Below are 27,571 nucleotides of genomic sequence, written 5' to 3' on the forward strand. Positions count from 1 at the left end.
TGCTGTTGTTGGCATTGGTTTCATTTAATTTTCAGACATACCTGTTTCTGAGTTGCTATGCATTATGCATTATGAAGCTATGCTTCACAATGAAGCCCAAGGATATTATTATGTTCTGAACCAAGAATAAGAATATTTTAGGCATCTCAGGTCACTTTTAGGCGTGGCCACAAGAAAGAGAATCAAAAGTGGACAATATTATTATAAATTAAAGAACTAATAGGCATAGGTAGTGCTAAGCAGCCAACATATTTAAAAAGCTAAATTATCAAAGCCTTTTATCTATGGAGTGGCCAGAAAGAAAGAGAAGCGCAAGATAAAGGAACCCATCAAAAGGATCAATAAACAAGTTATAATTTCCATACCTTGCACAAGACTTTTGGTAGATCATTTTAAATGTCTCACCTTAAAGTTTGGTACAAAGACAAATCTTTAGAAGTATCCTCAAATTTTGGCTTGTTTGGTAGGGAATTGAAATCATTGTTTGGTAGGCCATGAGAAAAATATTCTTTGGGTAGTTGGATGGGTCAAAGAAAAACGCTTGGGAAAGAGGATTTAATATGTAATAAGTAGTCAGTGAGATGTTGATGTAGATCTTCTCTTGTGGATTAAACTTCCTCCACCTTTTTCTATATGCTTAACTTGTAAGATTTGATAAAGGCGAGATTGGTGGATGCATATACTTATTGATTCATCAACCAATTAGGTAACTTTTGGGACTATACTTTGCTATTATATCTTTTTATTTATGCTAATTGATTAATAGAAATCCTGCCTCTTTGTTACATTTGTTTCTCTATTAAAATTTCAGACATAATTAGGCTTTTTTTTTTTTTTTGATGAAGAGTTTGATTTAGAGGGGTGAGGCATAGTGTGACAAGATGACACCATCACTCAGGAAGTAATGCATAGATAGCAGTCAACATGTTGTGATGCACATGACTTGTTAAAAAAAAGTAGTACACGATCAATGGTTGTAATTCCATCAAAATATTTTCTTGGATTTGATATATATATATATATATATATATATATATATATATATCCTTCTAAATATTAAAATTTATATGAATACTCTTTGCAAATTAAGATTATATGTATACCCCCATAAAACACATTTGATATGTATAACCCTCTTTTCTTCTTTTTTTTAAATATATATACCAACAACATCTAACACTATTGAGATATTGGTAATTTAAAATTAAAATAACTATAATACCATTAATGAATAAACATGTAAAAAAAAAATATTTATAAGAATATATATACAAATAACAAATTTTCAAAAATATTCATCTAATTTTATATATTTAGGAGGATATATATAAAAAAAATTCTTGAATTTTTTGCTTGAATACCATTCTAAATATTAGGATTTGCACGAATAATCTTTCAAAATTGATATTTGTATGTAAATATTAATTTTAAAAAAATATTCACGTAATTTTTAATTATTTAGAAAGATATGTATGCAAAAAAAATAAATCCTAATTTTTATTGTGATACATCATATTTAAGTATAACACTAAGTCTACTCCTGTTCAAATTACATATATAAAGTTCTCTATAATTATCATTGTAATTTGTAAGGGTGTTCTCTCTATTTTTTTTTTTTTAAAGTGCATTGTGATAATTGAATGTCCAAGGCTCCACATGCAGATATCCGGCCATTCTGCACCCTTATGTTTATATACAGTAGATATATACCAGAAATAGGTCTGGTGGCTTCACCTTTGTTCAACTGACTCCAGATACTTCACTTTGACTTGAATTTGATGCGAATCCTTCAAAGCAAAAGGGTTTGGACAAGGGCTCAAGGGCCAACTCCGAGGGTTCAAGTCCTTCAGTTCCAATCAGAGTCATTTGCGTCACTTGACAGTAGAAATCAATCAATGAGGTTTCGAATTAGCTTCCTGGTGCCCAGAATAGCAGCGACCACTTCAATCCACATACCTAATATGACATGCTGTGCCAATCAAATAAGACTACTTTTTAAGTTTCTTAACCCATGAAAGGTGAGATCTCAGGGGACCACTTTCACTCTTGTGATGAAGGCTAAACCTTCGTGCAAAGACAGTGGAACCATTCCGAACCGTCTGATTTGGGGTACACCGAGCCATACCTGTGGTGGATTGGGATAATTCTTGCCTTTAAAACTTGAGAAATGGAGATTTAAAGGTCATTGCGTTGCCAAGTAAAGGCTTTCGAAGCCCATTCAAATCAGTTCTGTACCCATTAGATGCTTGAGAATATGATATTAAAGTTACTTCCCTTGCCAACTAAAATAGGCCTGAAATGGCCTCAATATGAACTGGCACATGAGAACTAGAGAATGGATCGGCAGATCGTTGTTGCTTGGGGATTCTGTTGCTGAGTTTCAGAAAGACAATAAGCCAGCTTTTCGGCTAGGCTGTTAGATGAGAAAACAATCTTACTGAATTAGACTTGTAAGGAATGATGTATCTACCAGAAGAAATGAAACTGATAATATCTTTTACCAAAATGAATAAGATTCCATTTTTGCTCATAGTGACAAGATTCAAGACAGAGACTAAAAGATTATTTCCAGAATCTACAATGCTTTTTAGAAAACTATAATGGGGAAAAAAAGGGCTCTTTTCAAGGTATAAAATGGACAGGGGAAGATAATTGTGCTGACTTTGATATCATTGGCAAGTGGTAATCAGTAGGACGTAAACATTAATTAAGGAAACAGAAAATTCATGCAAACTACCAATGACATAAGATGGTATAGCTCAAACCAAGTTAATGAAACCTTTGGAGTTTGAGTTCAATATTAGATCCTGCTCAGAAAAATAACTCGACATTGTTGTCAACAGATGGGTGTGGACAAAGAGGAAAGGCATCAGCTTAACATGGAATCATTAAAGCAAAGGTGTGGTGCAAGCTTTCATCTCATCTGAATGTAGCAGGAGCCTTCGAGGTATCCTATGTGTTGGTAGGAGATGTTTGCTCAAGTCATCATGGCAGTGTTGATATGTTAGAATGCTATTTTATAGCTAAAAGGGAGAAATCCCAATGGCTTTCAGAAGATGGGGATGGATTTCAAGTATGTAATATCACAGAATTAGTAATGCAGGTCTGGACAGGCATAAATTCAGAGAACATTTGGCATCAACCGACACAAAGGCAGGACACAAAAATAGTTTGGTAGATTTAGGTACAGTTCATGATTGCATCACAACATGATAGATCAGATGATATAGATCATATGTACTAGAAGCCTGTTTCTTACAGGGACTTGATAATGGGTGTTGAAGGAATCTCATGGATGGTGCGATTGTAACCACCGGCAGAAACAACCAAAAGTTTAGGTCATAGAGACTCCATTAAAAATGGTAGTGTACAATGTCTTTTCCAGGAAATATGCAAGCAATATAACCAATTCACGATATCATAATGGTATGTGACAAATTCTTCAAGCATGGTAAAATATTAATGACTAGTCCACATCATGGGTGAGAGCAAACATTTTCACAACATGAAGCCAAAGTTTTTCTAACTGTGATCACCTTGAAGAAACTCCAGAATGGACTCAGCCACGGACTTGGGCTTCTCCACATGAGGAATATGACCACATTCTGGAATCTGATGTAAGACTGAATTCTGTAGATCTTTTTGCAATCTCTGCATGTATAAGTCATCAAAACACGGACATATCAGCATAATGTCTTCAAATACATAAAAATCCTACGTGGATGACTCAGCATCTCAACAAACTGATGCACAACAGACATAAAAACATATATAGCAGTGCCCAACAGGCAGGTCATAAAATCTTCATGGACAATCACTAACACGTTCAGAATTTATGCAGAGTCATGATTAATAGCTCTATTTTAAATGCACGTCAGAGTTGAACAAAACCATGGATATTGATGCAATGCTGCCAAAATATGGACATGTTTCTTTCATGGCTTATTATTTTTGATCGGGAAGCGTCTGCTGATACTAATAAAGAAATAAAAAAAATTTATATTTCTGCATGATGGTGTAAGCTTGAGGAATTTTGAATTAAGACAACTCCGTGTGATATTGTGACTTCAAGGAATAATTGCAAATCAATCTTTTAAATGACTCAAGTAGTAACACTACCACAAGATATAACTTGTTTGTAACAGCATTTACATTGGAGACTGAATGATTTTCAATTGCAAGCCCACTTCTGGGGAAAGAGAAATGGTGGGATGGAAAACTAGCAGTAACTTCCAACCATAAAAACCACCATTTCAAATTTTAGACCTTCACAGAAGCAAACCAGCTACCAAGAATACAAAAGATTGAAGCCCAGCTAGATGAACATACCAGTGCATTTGTGCTTCTAATAATTCGATCATCCTCACCCCATATAATTAGACTCTTTTGTTTTATCTGTAAAAAGCAACAATCAATGGTCTGGACTATGGAGAGTACATACATACATACATAAATATATATGAAATGAACATACATATATATATATATATGCAGTGACCGGACTTTTCCACCAACAAATATATTACTCTCTCAAGCAAATCTGCCATTCTCATGCATTGCACATACATTTTCATCTTCTCCAATATATCAGACACCTATAGGCTTTAACTAAGCGTAATGCTGCATAGACCACAAGCCTGATTAGTCATTATTAAGAATGACCAAGGCTTCTACTACTTCTCAACTTGACAGTGTTCAAATGAATCTGGCCTTAAATATCAATTTTCTTCTCCAAGGGTTCAGTATGTGAAGAGTATATGATGGTAGATAGTTCTTATTGAGAATGTAGTGGTGATATTTTGAAACAATTGCATTCTGTACAATGATAAAGGATGAAATAGAAGATCTGACAAAAGCATAGAACCAAGTTTTGAACTTCAACCTCCCTCCCATGTTCGATTAGCAATGTTGAACAAATATCAAACATAAAGAGAAATATAAGCTGGTTGCTTTTCATTAGCAAGTCTACGCACATGTTCAAAGGCATGCATATAGTTCTTACTAAAGGAGAAGTCTTCTTTTTTTGTGCAAATTTTTCTCATTAATCATAATGGTTCTGTCTATTTTCCATTATTTTGCAGTTGTAACCTGTAAATATTGCACTTTTTTATGTATTCCTCGTTCAATGAATGATGCAACATTATGAACATTGGAAGTTCATCAATAGCACAACCAAGCACCTTAACTCACTCATGGAAGTTTGCTAAAAAAATAGCGAACTAAGGCAAACATCATTAATAGTTTTCTTAATGTACTAGCACTAGCACCACTTTGAAGTTGGAACTGAAAAGGTGCTAGAAAATTTTCTGTAAAGTTCAGCATAAGATATTACTTAAATCAGCATACCTGTTTTATTTGACTACTGACATTGTAGCCGCCGCTAACCATAAAATCAACTGTTGTATCTTCCCACCAGGGTAATAAGCAGTGTAAGCGGCCCACCTGTAACTTAAAAAGTTAGTGTTCATGTTACATTTTGTATCATAACCTTACTAGACATGGACCAACAGTTTCCAGATGCACTAGCACATTTTGCACAGCGTAGCTTACTATTAACTGAGACGCTTTAATGCAGGAAAAAGGCAATGCACTAGCACAGTTTGCACAGAGTAAGCAGGTATTAACTGAGACGTTGATTATGTTGACACTTGAAAGAATGTACAGCCAACATACGATTTTGCATTGCCTTTTTATGAAACTCTAAGTTTTGGAAAAAAATATTTTATAATTTCCTAGCTTTATACTTATTCTAGATTTTTTTACAACTGAAAAATTTTCCGGGAGCAAACAAAAACTACCATAATAGGCTAGACCAGACACAGATTGGATATATCTATATCCATATCCAAAATTATTCGGCTGATATGAATGTGGATATGGACATTAAATGAGTACTAAAATTCTATCCATATTTGTTCTAAAAGGACACAGAGACAAACTGGATATTAACCAATTATATTTTGAATGGGTACGGATATAAACCAGATATTATTTTGATACATATTGAATTCTTGAGCAAGTTCAATCATGGCAACTAACATTAATCACGAAAGATGAAAAATATAAAAAAATTGCAATTTAATTATTTCACTACAATTTCAGCAAGTACATACATAAGAACATTAATTAGATTAGAAAAATCTAGACATGAAAATCCTTTCAAAGAAGGGGAATAAGATAAAGATTTTTTTTTTCTTTTTCAATACTGAATTATCTGGCTATAGAATCCAAATATGGGGAAAAAACTAAATAACCAGAATCCATAAACGAATTTGAAAAAAAAAAATAAATCACTCTTGATATCTGAATGCATATCTAAATCTGGTCAGATAAACCAATTTTTATATCCAAATCTGACCCAGTCCAGATGAATTTGGATTGGGTGGGGTTTTATCCAACCCACTTTCAGCCTATACCATAACCAATGCTATAAACATAAGCAATAAATCACTGTCATCCGTATTTTAAAGTAGTCATATATATCTTTTAGTCATGGTTTCCAATTTAAAAGTCACATCCACCTTCATAGCAAGCCTCACTTTAAGTTTTTCTACATTCTTCTGAGTTTTTGAGCATGTTACACGGGCATTGGTGCACATTTAATCATTGGACAACATAATTAGATGTTTGATGTCATATCTTCATAGAGGTAGCGCTCACATATAAAATACATCACTGCACCACAAAATGATTTAGGCCGGTCAGAGACATAGAGAGATAGTAGATGTAATAAACATCCTTGTGCTGAAGTTTTCTGCAATAGGCTCTCTGCCATTAATTCCTCCATAGACTGGAGATTAGTCCCTTCAATGGAGCTGTCTGCTTTGGAACTTCTCAATAAATATGCCTATTGAGATCAATATCAAGACTAACTTTTTTCATGGTAAGACCCATCAGATATACTTGCATTGTTTTCTTGAAATGCAAAGGCTTATTGGAAGCTTGATTCCAAGTGGTGCTGAAACAAGACTAAACTTATAGAAAGACAAAGCATAGAAACATAAAAAACATTCACAATGGGTCAGATGCAGATGCAAGCATTATTTGCATGTATGCATTCTATACAAGGTAAACAACTGCATAATGCTTACATTAGTCCAGTCGAGTGCCGAGCCCAATGAAACCTTATTAAAGGCCAATGTATTTGCATAAAACCTTAACGGAATGCTCTTTAACACGAACACCTGCAAGGCAAAAAGGGTCACTACATGTAATTTATCTGTAAAATTCCATATTTTATGGGATGTCTTTTGAGAAAATTTTATTGGAACTTGACCCACAATAACATAGATCCTGAACCCAGATGACAGAAAATATGCAAATCAGCTGGCTTTAAACATGGCACATTAAACAAACAATAAATACTGATTATTTTCATAACCTCGCAAAGCCATCAATTGAGCACCACAGATCTAAAATCACATGGATCTACAGAAATACTGCCTACAACATCTCACCCCAGCATATGCAAGCGCTCTAGGTAACTTAGTCATGGTTCCTGTGCCTTCAGCATATATGCTTGCATCAATTAAAACTAGCTTAGAAACCTGTAAAAGATAGAGGAACAAAAAAATTGAGGAAGTGACATAATGGTTAGAATGAAAATTTTTCAATACCTGCTTGCTTTAAAATTTTGAAGCAGCAAATCAAAAGATATATAACACAGTCAACAACAACAACAACAAAAAAAAATACAGATTTGCAATACAGAGGCTTCCATTAACACAATATTTTGGTGCAAACTAGCAAACAGTCTTTACTAGTTTTTTCTTTGGAAAAAAGAAGGATGCTGCAAGGCCAATGTCAGAATCTATACTTCTTCTGGATGGTTGGCTGCAAAGTCAATGGCAACAGCAGCACCAAGACTTGGTCCGACTAATACCATGGGCCTCTGAATATACAATCTCCAAAGCTACAATACAAAATATAGAGCTAGATCAGTATCTTCATTTTATGAAAGATGTAATTTACATAAAAAAGAAAAAAAGAAGCCATGACGATAAATTAACATATCAAGTCTGTGATGTATATGAAAAGCCATATTTGATCATTTTCCATGACTCTGAATACTGTTGAAAATCCAAAGTATTTGTCGGTCATAACAGATAACAGAAGCATGGCTTTCATCTCAGTTGAGATTTCAGTTTCTATCGCATTGATCGCCTCTTGAAACAACATATAGACTACCTTGGCCCTTATCATCTGGGCCAATATAATTGATATATTCCAGCATACCAACCAATACAAATATAAACATGTCAGTTAGTACTCTTCAAACATCTTTTTTCAGCTTCTGCAAAAAATAAGTTCTTTTTCTAACTAATAAATCTTAAAGTCAATGTCAAAAAATATTTGTTTATCTTGGATATCATATTGTCCAAGATTTTGACACCTGAGTCCTAAAATATTAGCCATGATTTGGAAGATATAATCTGAGATCTCAGTTCATCTTGGTCTCAGTCATCCTCGAGATGAAAAATATCTCAGCATTTTAAAACCTTGAACAGAAGAATACAGCAATCATGAATCAGTATGTAAATGAGCAGTGGACCTAGCTCTATCTGCACTCATGTTTTTCTTTCTTTTTTAAAACATCTAGAGAACAATCATTTCAATGCTGTCGGCATACTATGCTGCTAAATCCAGTGCCACTTTACACATAGGAAAGCATATGCCCTTCACAAAATTGCAAACTGCATAACTCGATCACCAGTAAATGGATAACATCAATGTGTTTTTGGTGTCTAAGCTCATAATGGACCAGCAAACACAACAGATAACACAAGTTATATAAAAATTTAGTGATATTAGAAGAACATAAATACCTGGAATAGGTGTTCACGCTTGGCAGCCACATTGGATGGTGGAAACATTTCTGACTCATGGTGAAAAACATTATTGATGATTATAGCTCAGGTGAGGTGTGCATAAAAAGACATAGAAAGAGGTAAGCCAAATACATACTTTTCTACCCATACATCTGTTATTGGCATGAACTTATTATGATAATCAATTGAAAAACATACCTAAATCAGAGAAACCCCACCCAAGAATGTCAACAGCCCAAGTCTCCAATCCAGCATCATCAAGCAATGGTAATGTATATCTCCATTCTAAACAAGAACTGTTCATAAGATCACCACATGTTTACCATTCAATAATGAAGCATTAAAAGTATAAATGCTTGAGTCCATGAATAACTATGGAAGTTCCATATAGCAGGTAATTCAACCACCAATGGTTCAAACTTCAGCAAGGTAAGTCCCAATTCATGGACTGGATGCTCCGAGCCAATTACTTAATTCAGTTAAACTTACAAAGCTGTTGATTTAAGTAATGCTTATATCCGATTATAAGAATCATCCTACCTAAGCAAATCTTTGGACAGTCCTTCAAAGAGAATACACATGAAGTAAAAAAGCAAACTAATTTTCTCCTTATGAGGTTCAAAAACTTGCAAGACTGTGTTTTAGGTTTGGCAATTCCAGTCCAATTTTGGAGTTTTAGTTAAAAGGAATGTGGAAATTCTAAAGAAATAAAAAATGAGAGAAAAGTAAACGAAACACTGTTGTGAAGTATTTTTGCTATGGAATGTGGGGTTATTTACTAAACAATTGAAATATGCATTGATGGATAAAATAAAATATAAGCTTTCTTGATAAATTGTACTAACTACATAACTAATTTATTATTTATTTATTTATTGAACTTCAGTTGTTCAAAAATTCTCATATTTGGCAATGCCTAGTGTATTGACATCTTTTATTCATTATTTTGAGTAGAACTTACAGACATCCTCAGTTTGGGCACTTGCGTCTCATAATTTTCAAGGTTATGAGTCACTTAACTAAATGCATGCTGATTTAAAGTATTTTATATTAATTTATTAAAGAAACATGCTGTTATTGTTCTGAGGTGTTTCATATCCAGTTGTTTCACATGGAGTTCTTTGATGTGTTGGGATTTGGATAGGGGGTTCTCCTCCAGCCATGATCCATTGAGGAGCCAAATAGCACAAGCCAAGCCAAAGGCCTGTTCATGGTTTGGGGTGGAACCCTGGCCCAGATTTTTGGATTTTCCAACTATGAAGCGAGCTGGCCATTTTGATCAATTTTGCAGTTTCAATAGGTTCCAAATGAAATTAACAAAACCTGAAAGGGGATAGAGAGATATTCAGCAAATTTACAAAATAAATCATAAAACTAAATAATAGAAAATTAGAAAATAAAAACTAAAATAAGCAAGTCTAGAGGAGAACTAAAGATTATACATGTTAATAAATTTAGTCCAAATATCTAATAACACAATGAGAATATCATCATAATATACTTTTTGCATCAGAACTAAAGAACAATAATGTACTATTCTTTTTATTAGTTAAAACACTATATTGCATTTTTGAATAAAATCGATGCACTGAAATCTCATAAAATTTAATACACCAGCTGTCATAGGGGTGACCACAATTCTGAAACATTTATGCAAATAGTTGGTAAACTTAGAATATCCAATAATTGGGAAAACCATCTTCCTAGATATCTCAATAGTCGACACATAGGAAAGAAAAGATTAAGGCGACAAACTATTCAATCGATGTAACAACTTATTTGTCAAATATTATCCAATATCCACGTGTTGACCTCTGTTTAATAGTACTGGACTTCAATAAAACAAGTACTTCTAAATAATATAATCAGCAGCGTAAATTCTTCCCCCAAAACATAAAAGTTCTTACTGTAGCTGGTTTACCTGTCAAAACCATGGAGAAGGACAATTGGCTCCTTTCCCCTCTTTTGAGATGGCTTCACGCAGCTACTCATAATGGGACTATTCGTGAAGCTGACCTGAAAGACCACAACATTAGTTCTAAAAATAGCAAGCAAACATTTTCTGCTAAAGAAAGCATATAAAGTTTCTTGGCATAATATTTGAGCAAATTTTACGCATTAATGCCTCACAAAGTTTGCATGATAAGAGAGGAAACAACATTATAGTATCAAAGTAGTAATTTGGGCAAATCATATACCTAAAAAAAAAAAAGGTACAAAATTGAGAAAATATTACGTATGGATACATACCAAATTTGAGGAAATATACGTAGGCATCAAAAAGTTGCAATTTTGATAGATTTTTCATCCAAAAAATCGAAAAAAAAAAAGGAATTCAGCTAAAATCTTGCAAGAAAAGGACATATGACCAGAATCCGGAGGCATTGGGTACTCAAAATCGCACCTTTACTGGCAGCCTCTCGATCCTCTTGGCCAGTTCCCGGGCGGCAGGGTCTCTGATCCTCTCCACCTCCTTGGGGAGGAACGAAGGGAACCCATTCTCCGAAACCCTAACCCTAATCCTAGGCCCCAGAACCCAGCCGCTGGTCGCCACGGTAGCGAGGACCGGCATCGTCGGGACCCGCCGTTCGGTACAACGGATAGGGAGGAGAGAGCGAACCCGCGAGAGTAGCGTGAGAGCGGGAGAGGGGTCTGTTAAGTTAACAGCTCGCTCGCAGCGAGCAAATCATGCGCGACAAGCATAGAAATCTTTATGCGAACCGGTACAAATTTTATATATCGCATCAAATTAGTTGCATCATGGTACAACAGCTAGCTAGTTTAGGATGACTGGAGTAAATTAAGTTTGCACAACATGAAGGTACTGGTCTTGGCTACATTGCGACCTAAATGCATTGGCAGGGGTGGTGTATGAAATGATTCCTTTTAAAAAAAATGAAAGAGAATCTAAAATTTTATTATGAAGGGCAAAAGTGCAGATATCATCTTTACAATTCTGCAGTCTCTAAACAGAGTTGAGAGAAGCTTAGAAACGTTTAGTACATTCCATCATGGTCCTCAAAGCATCTAAAATTATGTTGGAGTGGACTCTAAAATTGTAAATAATTAGATTTCCATGCACCTTATATCATTTTGGCAGGCCTGATCTAAGGGCGCTGGTCTCTATGCTAATATTATTTGAAGTAGTATATGTCCATAAAGAAGCCAATAATGCAGATGATTGAGTTGTTTCATATATTGTGTATCATGCTGAATTGATGCTTTAGAACTTTAGGATATTGGTGCCTCCTCGGCTTTGTAATATTTTGTGCTTAGATTCTAATGCCTGTATATATATTGAAGCCGTATAATCTTGCAGTCTTGCCAACCATAAAAGCACAATGTTACACATGTATATATTATTAAGAAACAAGAGAGAAAAAAGTTTGAATATCTTAAAAGGAATATTCTCAAAAACAACAATATGGTTTCAAAATTTTAACTCAAGACAAATAGATGAATCAGATGAAGGCAAACTTCCTCGAAGTCTAAGAGATTCAAAAAATATTCAAAGTAATGTGGGATCAACTCTTCACTAAAACAGCAGAAATGGAAAATCAGCATTGAAAAACTGATCAACTCTCTCTCTTTCTTTCTCTCTCTTTTGAGGATAAAAACTGATCAACATTTTTCTTTTCTTTCTTTTGAGGATAAAAACTGATCAGCTTGAAGAAAATTGTGCTCTCAATATCGTTACAATGGTGAGAGAAAACTCAGCCCACATATAGTGAGGGAGGAGGCGTGGGGCTAACCATCATTGTGACATGGGGCTTTCACCATTGCTATGTACCCTAACACCCCAAGAGAACCAAAGTAGAGACAAATACCCAGAGAGAGAGAGCTAGTTATCATATGTAATGGGAGAATACCATCATCATCATTGCATGAACTCTATTTTAATATAATACAGACAAGAGAAAAAGACAAAAGGAAGACGAAAAGAGAAAAAATGTGAAGAAAATAAATCTCTCCTCTTGCAGAGAGTATCTAAATTCTTTTCTCTCCATATCTCTCTATTTTTGCAGAGAAGAAAAGTTTACAGCGGTATGGAACTAGGCTTGGCTTTCTGCCTCAGGTTAGCTTAGCTCGAATTAGCTTAAAATACTATGTAAATAATTTATGTAATTATGAATTGTTTAACTTAGTATCATCCATATAAATGATTATTTTGTAATTATTTGTTACAATAGATTAGGTAGAATAGAATGTATTCTAACTATAAGATTGAAATAAAATCAAAATTATTACTCTAAAATATATAAATTGAAGTCTTAAATCACTATAAGTTCTCACTATATTTCTTAAGCAAATTATTAGTGAACAGCTCAAGCTCACTTTGATACCAACTCAGCTAGCTCAAGTTCAGTTCAATTGTTAAACGAGCCAAGCTTCAGCTAGATCCAACTTATCTCATGTTTTTCCCTGCACTACAGAAATTTAGTTTCCATTGTGACCAATGCAATGACCAGGAGATTTTAAGATTCCTCTTGCATGTCATATGCTTTGTGGACTCCTGAAAAATTATCATGTAGCCATGCAAATCCTTGGTGGAAACTCGGTTTTTGCTTTGAACCTAATCTGCATGCCCATCAGGGACATCTTGGGAACAAAATTGGTAGGGTTACAGGACTAAGGGCTAAAAGATGCTGCCATGGAAGGAGAAAGGAGTAACATAGAAAGAAAAAGAGATGGGAGGGGAGTGAGGAGGAGAATGGGGAGGGTAGGGAGAAGAGGAGAAGAAAGATAAGGATTTTGATTTAAGCTATCAATTAGGCTTAGTTCAACCAAAATATGAAAAAATATTAAACCTAAGCTGTCCATAAGTAGTCAAAGAAGTATGGATCCATCCCCATCTTAATACTGCTAGATCAAGCATTGCAAATTGGTCTAGCTAGTTCATAATTTTGGAACATCTCAAATGCAATCTATATTTGAATGAGGCTAAAAAATTGAATTCAAGCTGATGCTATTTCTATTTGGATCAAGCTAGAGGCTTGGAATTTATTTTATTGATTAATCAAATTTTCAAGGTTAGATTGGTCAAGAATTAGTTGAACACAAATCATAAAAATACACATATAAACATATTAATTATAATACATACACATTAGAAACTAGTATGCACAGCACACGTGCAAAGAACAAAGATAAATGTAGCTATATGTGAAAAATACTGAAGTTGCAAAGACTAAGATTTGGAGGGTGCTCATGTAAAAGCCAGCTTCAAGACTTTTCCTATTACATAGTATAGATGATCAAGAAAATTATAATTGAATAAATATATAGATATTATCAACAAGCCACTAAGCATAGAATTTCATTGGCAATCATCGATAAAATATAATCACTAACACAAATTAATGATTAATCATATAAAAAATTATTATTAGAAGTCAAATATTTTACTAGGTTCAAGAATGGGTACAAAAATATAACGTATTAGTTTCGAATTGATTTGATTTGGTTTGACTCAAGTTTGGCTCAAGATATTTGGTGACCGGAAACAATGAATGTAATGTTGAGTCATATTTTCTATTGTTGCTCCTCTTTGATCGGGGCGATGTGGCTGCGGGCAGTGCAAAAGCAGACCGCTAGACTGGAGTGAGGGGACGCCGAATGCGGAGTCTCCTAGTACCTATAGGGAAAGACCGCATGCTGGAGAGACCAGTGGGAGGATTCTCCGATAGGGGATCCTTCGATGCTTCAGTCAGTTGCAGTTGGAGAGAAAAAACAGTAAGGGGTGGATGGCAAGAGCTAGAGTGTGAGAAGAATCCTCTGTGATGTTGGCTTTGGCCCTTTTTATGAGGGGAGGCATATCAGGTAGCAGGTTGTTGCTCGTCAAAGAAGTGACCATCAGAGGGCCAAAGGTAGTGAGAGTCAGCCGGTCCTGATAGAACCAATCTTTCACTAGTGGAAAAAGACCGCTGCACCAGCGGCTATCAGGTTGGGATGCTCCACACGCTAGAGACCCTCTAGAGTTTTGATGGATTTCATAGAGGACTGGGGTGGAGATTGAGTGGAGTATGGTGGTTGTCTAACGATGTAGATATCACCTATCATGCTTCGACCTGATGACCCAAATCGGGCATGCGATAGATGGCTGCACATCCTTAGGGTTTAAACCCTTTGAACATGCAAGGCCTAACTTTCAGCAAAACATACAAAGATCTTAATTCAACTTAAGCAGTGGTAAAAGTAAATTTTTTAATATATTTATTTAATAAAAAATAAAGTCTCCATGACTGATAACAAACCAAATAAAAAAATTCATCAAAATTCAAAATAATATTTAAAATAAAATTATTTGAATATAGCTAAGCAAATAACTGCCTAAGTCCTATGCTCTTCATTGATTGGTCCCCAGCTCCATAAGACCTTCTGGATCGAAAAAAAAATAGAAAAGGGTGTGAGCTTTACGGGCTCAGTAAGTTAGTAATATCTCTGAGGGATCAAGTATAACTAATTTTTTTCAAAAATATAATAATATAACAATAATGTGTAACAAGATAATTTATCTTTAAAATATACCATACAAATTAATAAATATCCAAAAATCTTCTCTCAATCTTTGGTAACTACGACCACGATTAGCCCTGTGATAAGACTCGAGAGAGAGACTAACCTCTAAATAATAACACATAATGCATCACCGTATGCCAGCGATCAGCCTCCACTGGCTAGGTTCGAAAAAAATTAGCTCTGATTCACATGGCTACGATTAATTTTGTGACAAGATAAAAAGATTAGTTTTGAAATATACACACGATGTATTAGCATGTATTAGCGATCAATCCCAACTGACTAGGTCCGAAAGAACCAGCTCTACTAGTGATCAGCCCCAACTGACTCGATCTGAAAGAAATATATTTTTGACATATAACCAACGATCAATTTCGTTGACTAGATCCGAATCATAATCAAACTAGAAAGTCTTTCTCATAATTTCACCACAATCAATTTCTCATAAACAATCATACTTAACTTCATAATAGTATCAACTCAAAGTTTTACATTCAAAAGAGACATAAAATAATTTTTATTTAAAATTTCATACATAGATTGAACATATATAAGTTTCTTCCCAGAGATCATGTAATATTAAAATCAAAAAATCATCTTCTTTCAAATTCATAATCATGCAGAGGTGATGCCACTCTTGCTCCAATTTTGTAAATTACTTTTCATAAATAAATATATAATTGCAAACTTCAATAATTTTTAAATATTTTATATACAAAAATTTAATTTTTTTAGCACATAAATATGTATAAAAATAAATTCAGAGATAAGAGAAAACTTATCACTGATCAGATCCAAAAATTTTATAATCTTTTAGTTTGATCCTTAGATTTGGTGTTCTTCTGATGACGAAGGCTTTAGCACAAATGAATAATAGATTTAATTAGCCTTCAATTTGGTGAAAAAAATTGAGATGAATAGTAAGAGTTTCTAAATCTGACCCAATCTAGATCTAGATTTAGATCAATTTTTTGGGTCAGACCTTTACGGTTGATCTAGAGTCTAATCAGATTGGATCCAATAGATATATTAAAAATTTTAAATCCATCTCTCTCTCCCTCCCTCCCTCTTCTTTTCTCTGTTTCTCTTTTTCTCTCGTTTCTCACTTTCTTTCTTGGCTGAACCTAAAGCCTTTCAATTTTTAGGGTGATCGGAGGATGGGGTCGGCTACTAGGTAGCTGGATCAGCCAACGACAGTGGTGTGATGATGCCCAGGGGCAAGTCCGATCGGCGACGACTGGGCATCTAAGAAGGAAGGAGGAAAAAGGGCACAACCTATCATGCTAGGGTGATGACTCCTAGGCCAGAAAGGAAGGGGAAGAAGAGGACTTATCAGAGATGGTGGTGGTGATTCTTGTTGAGAATTGTGTCCTAAAATCAATCATGTGATGATTGAGTTCATCCTTGTATATGAATTATTAATTATTGAACAATAGTTATTCTGATATTTTTCATCACAAAATGACATCTTTCTTGAACTCTTGTACTATTATGAAGTCCCTAGAACTATGTTAGTGTACCATAAAGAGAGGATTTATCGTAAAGTTCTTAAACAAGTTCATGACCAAATGATACATCATTACGGGATGATGACGTTTATCGAGTGAAGGTCATTGTGTGCCATATAGGTTGGTTGTCCTCTTAACCAAAGAGTGTGGTGAAACTGGTATGGCATACAGGTGAGATATAAGGGTACATCATCGTTGAACAAGTGACTCACCTGCTGTGCGTTCTGCTGTCAAGAGCTGCTCGTGAAATACATGGATATAAATATCCTTCAGACCTGAGATCACCATAGTGACTTGCAAATAACTCACTGTGCTTTGATGCCAAACTACTTAAATTTTTAATGCAGTGACGAAAGACTACTGGGAACAGTCAAGTACTTGCGAAGTCTGTGTATGGATCAAAATGAAACTGATCCCTCTGGATTATTGAAGTTGATATATCGCTGTATTTCAATTTAGTAAAGCCTTGGCCAGCGTAATCTATGAGATGAATTTAAAATGTTGAAATATAATATGGATGAAGTAATCTCGGTTGACAGTTAACTTGAGACTATCCTAGAGCATCCAGGGTCAAAAAGATGAATTATGCGGTAACCATAAGTATGGGTTTTGAAATATTTTTTTACGATAATTTGATCTATCTAGACGTCGAGAATCATTGCTAGATGGTATCTCGATTAGTACAGAAATTGGTTCTTGTGTTACTGACTTAGTGTTTAAATCTATGGAGTCATGCACACAAGTCAGACAAATAGAAAATAATTGACCTATGTTTATATATCCAATCTGGAAGTACTTGACTTGATTGAACATATAAGCTAACTTGATTGAGAATTGAGTTATGGGTCAAATGGGATTGAAGAGTTGACTATGTCTAGCTAGCACTACACATGAGGTTCAGGTTCAATCTCAGGGATGAACAATTTCTATCTATAATCTATGAAACATATGAAAGATTGAATTTAAGTACTAATTAATTTTAGATTAGATCTGAATTAATTAGACTTAAATAGATTCAAAATTCAAGTTAGATTTGGTACAAAAATCTTAAAGAGTTTAAGATTGACAGTCTTTCGAAATTATTTCAAACCGACTTCGAATCAAATTCGAATCAGACCTATTTTGGATAAAATATAAGTATTCTTACTTGCACTGAAAATATCCACTCATGAAGCATGATCAAAAATTGATTTGATGCTTATTTGGGGCATCCCAAGTGGGTGTAGGAGTGGATGCAAAGTGGATGTCATAAGTGATGGCAATTATATCATATATAGGAGTCATTCTTTTATGGGTATTGGACCAATTCAAATTAGATTTGAATAAAGAGTCCTCCTCTCATTGGATCATGAGAATCATCTATAAATAGAAAGGGTCTCTACCTATGGATGAAAGAAGAGAATATAATAGCAAACTAATCAAATTGAGAGAAGAGAAAAAGAGAGAGAGACAGGCGTGTGAAGAGAGAGGTCATTCATCTTCTACATCTCTCCCTTTATTGTTGCCTCCTCTCCTTGGGCATGGATTCTTCTTGGGCATCCTACTTGCTGGTGTGAGGTGTCACATCATCACATCTCATTTCTCGATTAATTGAGTTGTGAAGTCAATTGGATTAGACTTCATCCTACTTTTCTGCGGCATCTGACGTACATGCGAAATAGAGGGTCTACATATCCAGGCCTCCATGAAGGTTTATATCAGATAATTTGAGATTTCATCCTTGGTTCTGCTATGATTCAGGTAAGGATTTGATCAATAAATAAGTAGAATATTAGAAAAAAATTTTAGATGCAATCTGGATATTCTGGAGGAAAACTATTTCCTTTCCTTCAACTGATATCAGAGCAGATCTGAAATATATGCATGTAAAATAAAATTTTTTATGATTATTTACATGAGATATAATTAAAATTTTTATGTGACATTAAATCTCATTTAGATCTATTTATATAAAATTTTTTATCTGATTTTGATTGGTTTAGAGGTGCCTAATCAATGGTTGATTGAGGTTGTTATAAATTTATTATAACAGAATTCTACTGTTGCTGAATTTTTGATGAAAAATAATATAAATTAAAAATTTATTTTAAATCTATTTTAATAAAATTTTAATTTTATTATTTTTTTTATGAAGTAAAAATTATTTCAGATTTAAATTGAATCCGTTTCAATAGATATTTAGATCTGAATCCTATCATAATTCAGCACTGTGCGAAAATAGATTTTATCAGAAATTAATTTCTTATGCATTCATATTTGCATCTAATTATTTTTTTATTTGATATAAAATCTAAAATTAATATTTTATAATTAATATAAAATAAATTTTAGATTTGATATGATGTATATGATACATCAAATCTAATTGGATGAGATTAAGAACATAATTGATGAGATCAAAGATATGTTCAAGATATAAAATAGTTTTATCGATAATTGCATGTTGATGTAATTATATATAAAATTAGATTTCAGATCTTAGTAGCCTAGTACTCGGATTGATGAGATCATCAGACCGTCTGATCATAAGAGATTGAAGAAATTAATCTCTCTTTTGCCTATTCGATGGATTCTCTTATGACATATAGGGGTGTCGTTGTGATCCAGTTTTATGAAGAAAAAAAGTGAACAGATTTTTATGTATTATTTTGATCATAAATATATGTAGATTAGATCTAAAATAATTTATGATATATCATAATAGGATAAAATTGAGATATAAAATTATTTTAGATCTGAATTACATATTAAATATGATGTAATTGGTATTGATCTAAAAGTTATCATGATACATGAGATGTATGAATGAAGTTTAGATCATACCTATGTATGTTTAATTGTTAAACATATTATGAAAATTTATTTTCATGTGTTGAAACATATGGTATGCTTCATTTGAAATCTTTGTAGAATAGTTCTACAAATTGAAACACACGTTTCACACACTTAATTTTGAATTAAGTTTGAATGATCTAGAATTGAGAATTAAAGATCATTAGGATACCATATAATATGATGAGCAAAGGGTTAGCATGAATCAGGTTCTTTTAATGGGTTAGACTTAGGGTTAGGAACATATATGGACCAAGTAGAGAAATTAATTAAATATAATCAAGTGTTGAATTAGATTAGGTCAGTATTTCTCTAAATCAATTTCAATAGTTAAAGTTTGATCAAGTCTATGTGTTTGACCCTAATAAATAGACCATGATCATGGCTTTGTGGTTGAGTCCGAATCTTCTGGTGTGCTAAATTGAAACTAATTAACCAGTTGGTGTCTAAGGCAAGTTTGGTAGATTTGATCAAGTAATTTTTAATTAAGAGCTATTCACCTAGATGCGTCTATGGTGAGTTAAGGGCAGATCCCTCTTGCTGATCTCACTTACCTGACCAACATGGTAGATTATGTTTTGATTAAGTCACTAGTCGATTGGTGCAGACCCATGCCATTAAGGTGAATCAGTGTGACTGATTTAGATGTCTTTAGATCAGTTTGTGTTTAATCTTTTACATGACTTGGTGAAGTCAGTGGAAGGATTTACAGCTTGCAGATCGACTTCTTCTCTTATTCTCAGGTCAATGAAATCAAATCTTCTAAATTATTAAGTTCATAAAGTGATAAAGTTATAAGATAACTTGATCATTGCCTCCCATTAAGGTGTGTGATAATGAGTCCAATATTCCAAATAGGCATTGGAGGCGCCACACGTCTGGTGTCTATTACGTATTGAAATTATCATTCATCATATGACCATCATGATGTACCTTCAGATTAATGCTCAGGTTGGCCGAGCCACATTCGGGCCTGGACATTCGTTTGTTAGATGCACTTGATGTGCCATGTTAATGGTTGGACCTAACCAGAATTTTCAGTGGAGGCGCCACATGCCTGCTGAAGGGATGTCGGGGCAAAACCCAATGCTAGAAATTATTTGGAGAAACAATTGGTTATGAACCTACCCATGGATGCACTAGGGTTAGCCAAGCCACACTCGAGTTTGAATGCAGTCCGTGTGGATTCTAGTACCCACTAAGGAATTAATGTAATTCTTCCAGTTGGAGGTCGAGGCTACCAATTCGCAAAAAAACAGTGGGAGGACCTTTAGACTAAAGTCCATATCTTCAGGATTAAAAAAATAATTTATATACCAATAGGCTAATATTTTCTTCTTTCATTTATGGCCAACACACTATCCCTCCGTTCGCTGTTGGACAGTGACAAGCTCACCGGACCCAACTTCGATAGCTGGTATCGAAAGTTGAAGATCGTGTTGGAGTATGAGAGAATTTTGTATGTCTTTACGGATCATGCACCTGAAGAACCTGCAGCCAATGCTCCTCATGCTGTGAGAGATACTTACATGAAGTGGCTCAATGATCGCACGACTGTACGTTGCGTGATAAGGACAGTTATGAACGATGAATTTAGTCGTAAGTTCGAGGATGCACAGCTTGAGAAGATGATTCAAATGTTGAATGAGTCCTTCGGCACCCCCGAGGATGCAGAGAGATATAAAACCTTCTGCGTAGTGTTTAATGTCCGTATGCAAGAGAAAGCTTCAATCACTGATCATATATTATACATGATTGAGCAAATTGAATGCCTTAGCAAACTTGACTTTTCATTGCATAAACAGTTAGGCAAGGATGCTTTCCTCAATTCGCTACCAAAATCCTACCTACTCTTTCTCAGTCATTATAGAATGACGAAGCCTGCAGTAAACTACCATAGTTTGCTAGAGTTACTGCAGACTTTTGAGAAGGATCACCAGCTCTAAAAGGAGCCAGTGAATTTAGTGGGAGGTTCATCTGTAGGGCTTCGATCCTTTAGGAGAGGAAAGAAAAAAAAAATACAAAAATCTCATACCGTCGATCTCAAGTAGAGCAAACCGTCAAAAGTTGACAAGAGCCAGGCAGAGTGCTTCTTCTGTAAGAAGCTGGATCATTGAAAAAAGAATTATCTTGCTTATATAGCCACCCTTGACCCAAACATGCTTAAGAACAAGAGAAAGAGACAATTGATTGCTTCACAAGGTATTTATATGATAACACTTTGTAATTTCTCTGTTTGTGATATTACTACCTGGATATTGGATATCAGAAGTCCTATTAATATATGTAATTCGTTGCAGGGACTGCAGGTAAGTAGAAAATTTTGAGAGGACGAGCGGTTCCTTAACGTTGGAGATGGAAGCCTTGTTCCAGTTCTGGTCTTAAAAACTTTGCAGCTTGTCTTTGAGTCCAGTAGTGTCATGTTAGATGATTGTCATTATTGTCCCTCCTTTATGATGAATGTCATCTCAGTAGGCCTTTTGGACAAACTTGGTTACAAGTTTATAATAAAGGATGATTTTTGTGATATCATTATGAATGATACTACAATTATGCGTGGATAATTAAAACATGATATATACATAATATCATGGCCTGTTAGTGTAATGTACACACCTAGTAAACGCTCCAAAATAGATAATGTCAGTGAATCCTACCTTTGGCATTATAGGCTTGGTCATGTGAACAAGAATAGGATTGACAGGTTGATCAAGGAATGTATCCTTGAGATAAATGATTGTGAATCATTTCCTACCTGTGAATCTTGTTTACTTGGTAAGATAATTAAGTCACCTTTTAAAGAAAAAGGTGAAAGAGCCAGTGATGTCCTAGGTTTAATACATACTAATGTATGTGGGCCTATGAACATAAGTGCCAGAGGAGGATACTACTACTTCATTTTGTTTACAGACGATCTATCGAGGTATGGGTATGTCTATCTTATGAAGCATAAGTCAGAATCATTTGAAATATTCAAACAATTCCGTGCTGAAGTAGAGAAACAAACTGAAAAGAGTATTAAGATCCTTCGGTCAGATCGAGGAGATGAATACTTCACCAGTGAGTTTCTGACATATCTGAAAGAGAATGAGATTCTCTCACAATGGATCCCTCCTGGAATACCACAACATAATGGTGTGTTCAAGAGGAAGAATCGAACCTTGTTAGACATGGTCCGATCCATGATAAACTTTTTCAATCTGCCAATATCTTTTTGGAGATATGCTCTAGAGATCGCCTACTATATTTTGAATAAGGTGCCCAGCAAGTCTGTTGATAAAACTCCATATGAGATATGGACTGGACGTAAGTCGGTGCTCTCACATCTTAGGGTCTGAGGGTGTTCAGCTTATGTCAAGCGTTTAAAGACAGATAAGCTTGGACTAAAGTTCGATAGATGCTTGTTTGTAGAATACCCAAAGAAAACTAAAGGGTACTACTTCTACCTCGCTGCAGAACAAAAGGTGTTTGTCAGCAGCCAGGCAGTCTTTTTGGAAAAAAAGTTTCTTGGTAAAGGAGCTAATGCCTGTAAAATTGAACTTGATGAAATTCATGAGGTGGAAGGACTGACACATATAGAATTGGATTCGATTGGTGAATCAAATCTGGAGCCATTAGAGGCACCATTAAGGAGATCCGGTAGAGTACCGCATTAGCCGGACAGATACTATGATTTTCTGATTCAGGACGGTGATCTTATTAAACTTGATGAGAATGATGAGGATCCGATCACCTATATAGAGGCCATGCAAAGGCCCGACTTCAAAAAATGACTTGAGGCCATGAAGTTCGAGATGAAATCCATGGAGATCAATAGTGTTTGACACTAGTTGATCCACCCAAAGGGATAAAACCCATAGGGTGTAAATAGATTTTCAAGTGAAAAAGAGGAGCGGATAGAAAGGTAAAGACCTATAAAGCCCGTCTAGTTGCTAAGGGTTACCGTCAGCATTATGGTATTGACTATGACGAGACGTTCTCTCCTGTGGCAATGTTCAAGTCCATCCGAATTATATTTGCTGTTGCTGTACACTTAGATTATGAGATCTGACAGATGGATGTCAAAACTGCTTTTCTTAATGGAGAGCGGAAAGAAGAGGTGTATATGATACAACCTGAAGGGTTCACATCTACAGATGAATCAAAAGTGTGCAAGCTGAAAAGGTCAATTTATAGACTTAAACAGGCATCGAGGAGTTGGAACATGTATTTTGATAAAGTAATCAAAATATATGGCTTTGTTAGGAATGGAGAAGAGCCTTGCGTCTACAAATGGACTTTCGATTCTGTGGTCATTTTTCTTGTGCTGTATGTGGATGACATACTATTACTAAAAAATAATATCCTGACTTTGCAGAGTGTGAAGGTATAGTTATCATCACAGTTCTTCATGAAGGACTTGGAAGAAGCATCCTACATCCTAGGGATGAAGATCTATAGGGATAGATTTAGAAGGTTGCTTGGATTGTCCCAATCCACGTACATTGACATCTTATTGAAGTGGTTCAATATGGATAATTTCAAAAAAAATTATCTTCCGATAGGCCATGGAATTACTCTTTCTAAGAAGGATTATCCGATAACTCCCGAGGAGAGAGAGCACATGAGTAGAATACCATATGCTTCGACAGTGGGATCTATCATGTACGCTATGATATGTACAAGACCAGATATAGCTTATTCACTAGGGATAGTGAGTAGGTACCAATCAGATCCGGATGAAAAGCATTGAAAGATTGCAAAAGCAATTCTTAAGTATTTGAGAAATACTAAAGACTAATGGCTTATCTATAGAGATTCTGATCTGAAATTTATGGAATATACTGATTTCAATTTTCAATCAGATTGTGATGACAGCAGAAGCATGTCAGGCTACGTATGTACCTTGAATGGAGGAGCTATTTGCTAGAAAAATTTCAAGCAACATACTGTGGTCGATTCTGTATGTGAAGCGGAATACATTGCTGCATCAGATGCTGCAAAGGAGGCGATATGGTTGTGAAAGTTTATTATCGAGCTGAAAGTTATACTTTTCATTGATGGTCCTGTCCTACTGTATTGTGACAACTCTAGTACCATAGCTCAGGCGAAAGAACCTAAGTCGCACCATCGCACTAAACATGTTCTGCGCCGCTATCACCTAGTGCAAGAGATCGTGATCCGAAGTGAGTCGAGCTTCAGAAGATCGATGAAAAGGAGAACCTAGCCGACCCCTTCACTAAAGCTCTTGGGATCAAAGAGTTCGATGACTTCAAATGGAAGATGGATATAAAATATTACCCCGATTGACTTTAGTCCAGGTGAGAGTTGTCGGGAATTATGTTCTAAAATCAATTATGTGACGATTGAGTTCATCCTTGTATATGAATTATTGATTATTGAATAATAATTATTCTGATATTTTTCATCACAAAGTGACATCTTTTTTGAACTCTTGTACTGTGATGAAGTCCCTAGAACTATGCTAGTGTACGATAAAGAGAAGATTTATCGTATAGTTCTTAAACAAGTTCGCAATCAAATGATACATCATTACGAGATGATGACGTTTATTGAGTGAAGGTTATTGTGTGCCATATGGGTTGGTTGTCCTCTTAACTAAGGAGTGTGGTGACACTGGTATGGCATACAGGTGAGATGTAAGGGTACATCATCGTTGAACAAGTGACTCATCTACTGAGCGTTCTGCTGTCAAGAGCTGCTCGTAAAATATATGGATATAAATATCCTTCAAACCTGAGATCACCATAGTGATTTGCAAACAACTCACTATGCTTTGGTGCCGAACTACTTGAATTTTTAATGCAGTGATGAAAGACTACTGAGTACAGTCAAGTACTTGCGAAGTCTGTGTGTGGATCAAGATGGGATTGATCCCTCCGAATTATTGGAGTTGATGTATCATTGTATTTTAATTTAGTAAAGTCTTGATCAGAGTAATCCATGAGATGGATTTGAAAGGTTAAAATACAATATAGATGAAGCAATCTCGGTTGACAGTTAATCTGAGACCATCCTAGAGCATCCAGGATCAAAACGATGAATTATATGGTAACCATGAATATGGATCTTGAAATATTTCTTTGCAATAACTCGACCTATCTGGACGTCGGGAACCATAGCTAGATGGTCTCTCGATTAGTGCAGAAATTGATTCCTGTGCTACCGGTTTAGTGTTTGAACCTATGGAGTCACGCACACCAGTCAAACAAAGTAGGAAAGAATTGATCTATGTTTATATATCCAATCTGGAAGTACTTGACTTGATTGAACATATAAGCTAGCTTGATTGAGAATTGAGTTATGGGTCAAATGAGATTGAAGAGTTAACTATGTCTAGCTAGCACTACACATGAGGTTTAGGTTCAATCCTGGAGATGAATAATTTCTATCTATGATCCATAAAATATATGAAAGATTAAATTTAAGTACTAATTAATTTTAGATTAGATCTAAATTAATTAGACTTAAATAGGTCTAAAATTTAAGTTAGACTTGATACAAAAGTCTTAAAAAGTTTAGGATTGACAGTCTTTCAAACTTATTTCGAACCGACTTTGAATCGGATTCGAATCGGACCTATTTTGGATGAGATATGAGTATTCCTACTTGCACTAAAAATATTCACTCATGAGGTACAATCAAAAATTAGTTTGGCGCTTATTTGGGGTATCCCAAGTGGGTGTGGGAGTGGGTGCAAAGTGGATGTCATAAGTGATGGCAATTATATCTCATATAAGAGTTCTTTCATGAGTATTAGATCAATTCAAATCAGATTTGAATAAAGAGTCCTCTCATTGGATCATGAGAATCATCTATAAATAGAGAGGGTCTCTACCTATGGATGAAAGAAGAGAATAGAATAGCAAACTAATCAAATTGAGAGAAGAGAAAGAGAGAGAGAGACAGACGTGTGAAGAGAGAGGTCCTTCATCTTCTACATCTCTCCCTTTGTTGCCGCCTCCTCTCCTTGGACATGGATCTTTCTTGGACATCCTATCTGCTGGTGTGAAGTATCACATCATCACATCTCATCTCTCGATTAATTGAGTTGCGAAGTCAATTGGATTGGAGTTTATCCTATTTTTCTGTGGCATCTGATGTGCATGCGAAGTAGAGAATCTACATATCCAAGCCTTTGCGAAGGTTTATATCAGATAATTTAAGATTTGATCTCTAGTTTCACCACGATTCAGGTAAGGATTTGATCAATAAATAAGTAGAATGTTAGAAAAAATTTTTAGATGCAACCTGAGCATTCTGGAGGAAAACTGTTCCCTTCCCTTCAGAATAGGTAGGGTGATGTCCTAGGCCAGAAAGGAAGGGGAAGAAGAGGGCTTATCAAAGATGGTGGTGGTGGTTCTCACACCTGAAGTCCCTCAGAACAGGTATGTTAGGGTTTTAGGAAAAAGAGTTAGGGTTCTAGGGAGGTGGAGGTGCTCGGCACGACAACGCGATGGCCGTCGGAGATGGGGAAGAGAAAGGGAGAGATGATGGAGGTTTTGATGATGGATCTGATTAAGAGATGGAGGGATTTTATAGAAAATAGATGGGGCCATGCGACATCATTCGAACCGTGCGGTCGCTGTGGCCAGGCCATTTTGCTATATGCTTGCCACGTCATCGAGGTGTCATCACATCATCGAGTGGACAAAATACGTTCCAACACTTACCCTCCACTTTTTAGTTCAAAGGATTCATTCTGGAATGTAGTTCATTGGTCAGACCTTGAGAGGACATGCCAAGTGTGGCTCCCTGTCATGAGGATGGCCTTTTGGTTAGTGCTTGTGATCGTTGGATGCTCTTGGGCCCAACAACTATCCACCACTCATAGTGGTGCCTTCGAGGTGGAATTAGGGTTGAACTATCTTTTCGATCGTGATC

General features: G+C 35.3%; 1 protein-coding gene across 3 annotated transcripts; it reads right to left on the reverse strand.

Annotated features, from left to right (window-relative positions):
• Positions 1-3,333: 3,333 nt before the first annotated feature.
• Positions 3,334-11,477, reverse strand: LOC105058074 (alpha/beta hydrolase domain-containing protein VTE7). 3 transcript variants are annotated; one of them, XM_010940859.3, is made up of 10 exons: positions 11,233-11,477; positions 10,750-10,844; positions 9,027-9,124; positions 8,826-8,875; positions 7,817-7,912; positions 7,458-7,547; positions 7,092-7,184; positions 5,347-5,442; positions 4,330-4,395; positions 3,334-3,651 (listed from the first exon to the last, which is right to left on the reverse strand). In XM_010940859.3, the coding sequence occupies exons 1-10, from the start codon at positions 11,398-11,400 to the stop codon at positions 3,523-3,525; spliced, it is 981 nt and encodes a 326-aa protein (XP_010939161.1). In that variant the 5' UTR covers positions 11,401-11,477; the 3' UTR covers positions 3,334-3,522. The 3 variants fall into 3 exon arrangements, with proteins under 3 accessions (XP_010939161.1, XP_010939160.1, XP_010939162.1); XM_010940858.3 differs by having other exon boundaries at positions 8,826-8,911; XM_010940860.4 differs by lacking the exon at positions 4,330-4,395 and having other exon boundaries at positions 8,826-8,911.
• Between the last annotated feature and the right edge of the window lie 16,094 nt (positions 11,478-27,571).

The sequence above is a fragment of the Elaeis guineensis genome, chromosome 15, assembly GCF_000442705.2.
Source record: "Elaeis guineensis isolate ETL-2024a chromosome 15, EG11, whole genome shotgun sequence".
Taxonomy (NCBI): domain Eukaryota; kingdom Viridiplantae; phylum Streptophyta; class Magnoliopsida; order Arecales; family Arecaceae; genus Elaeis; species Elaeis guineensis.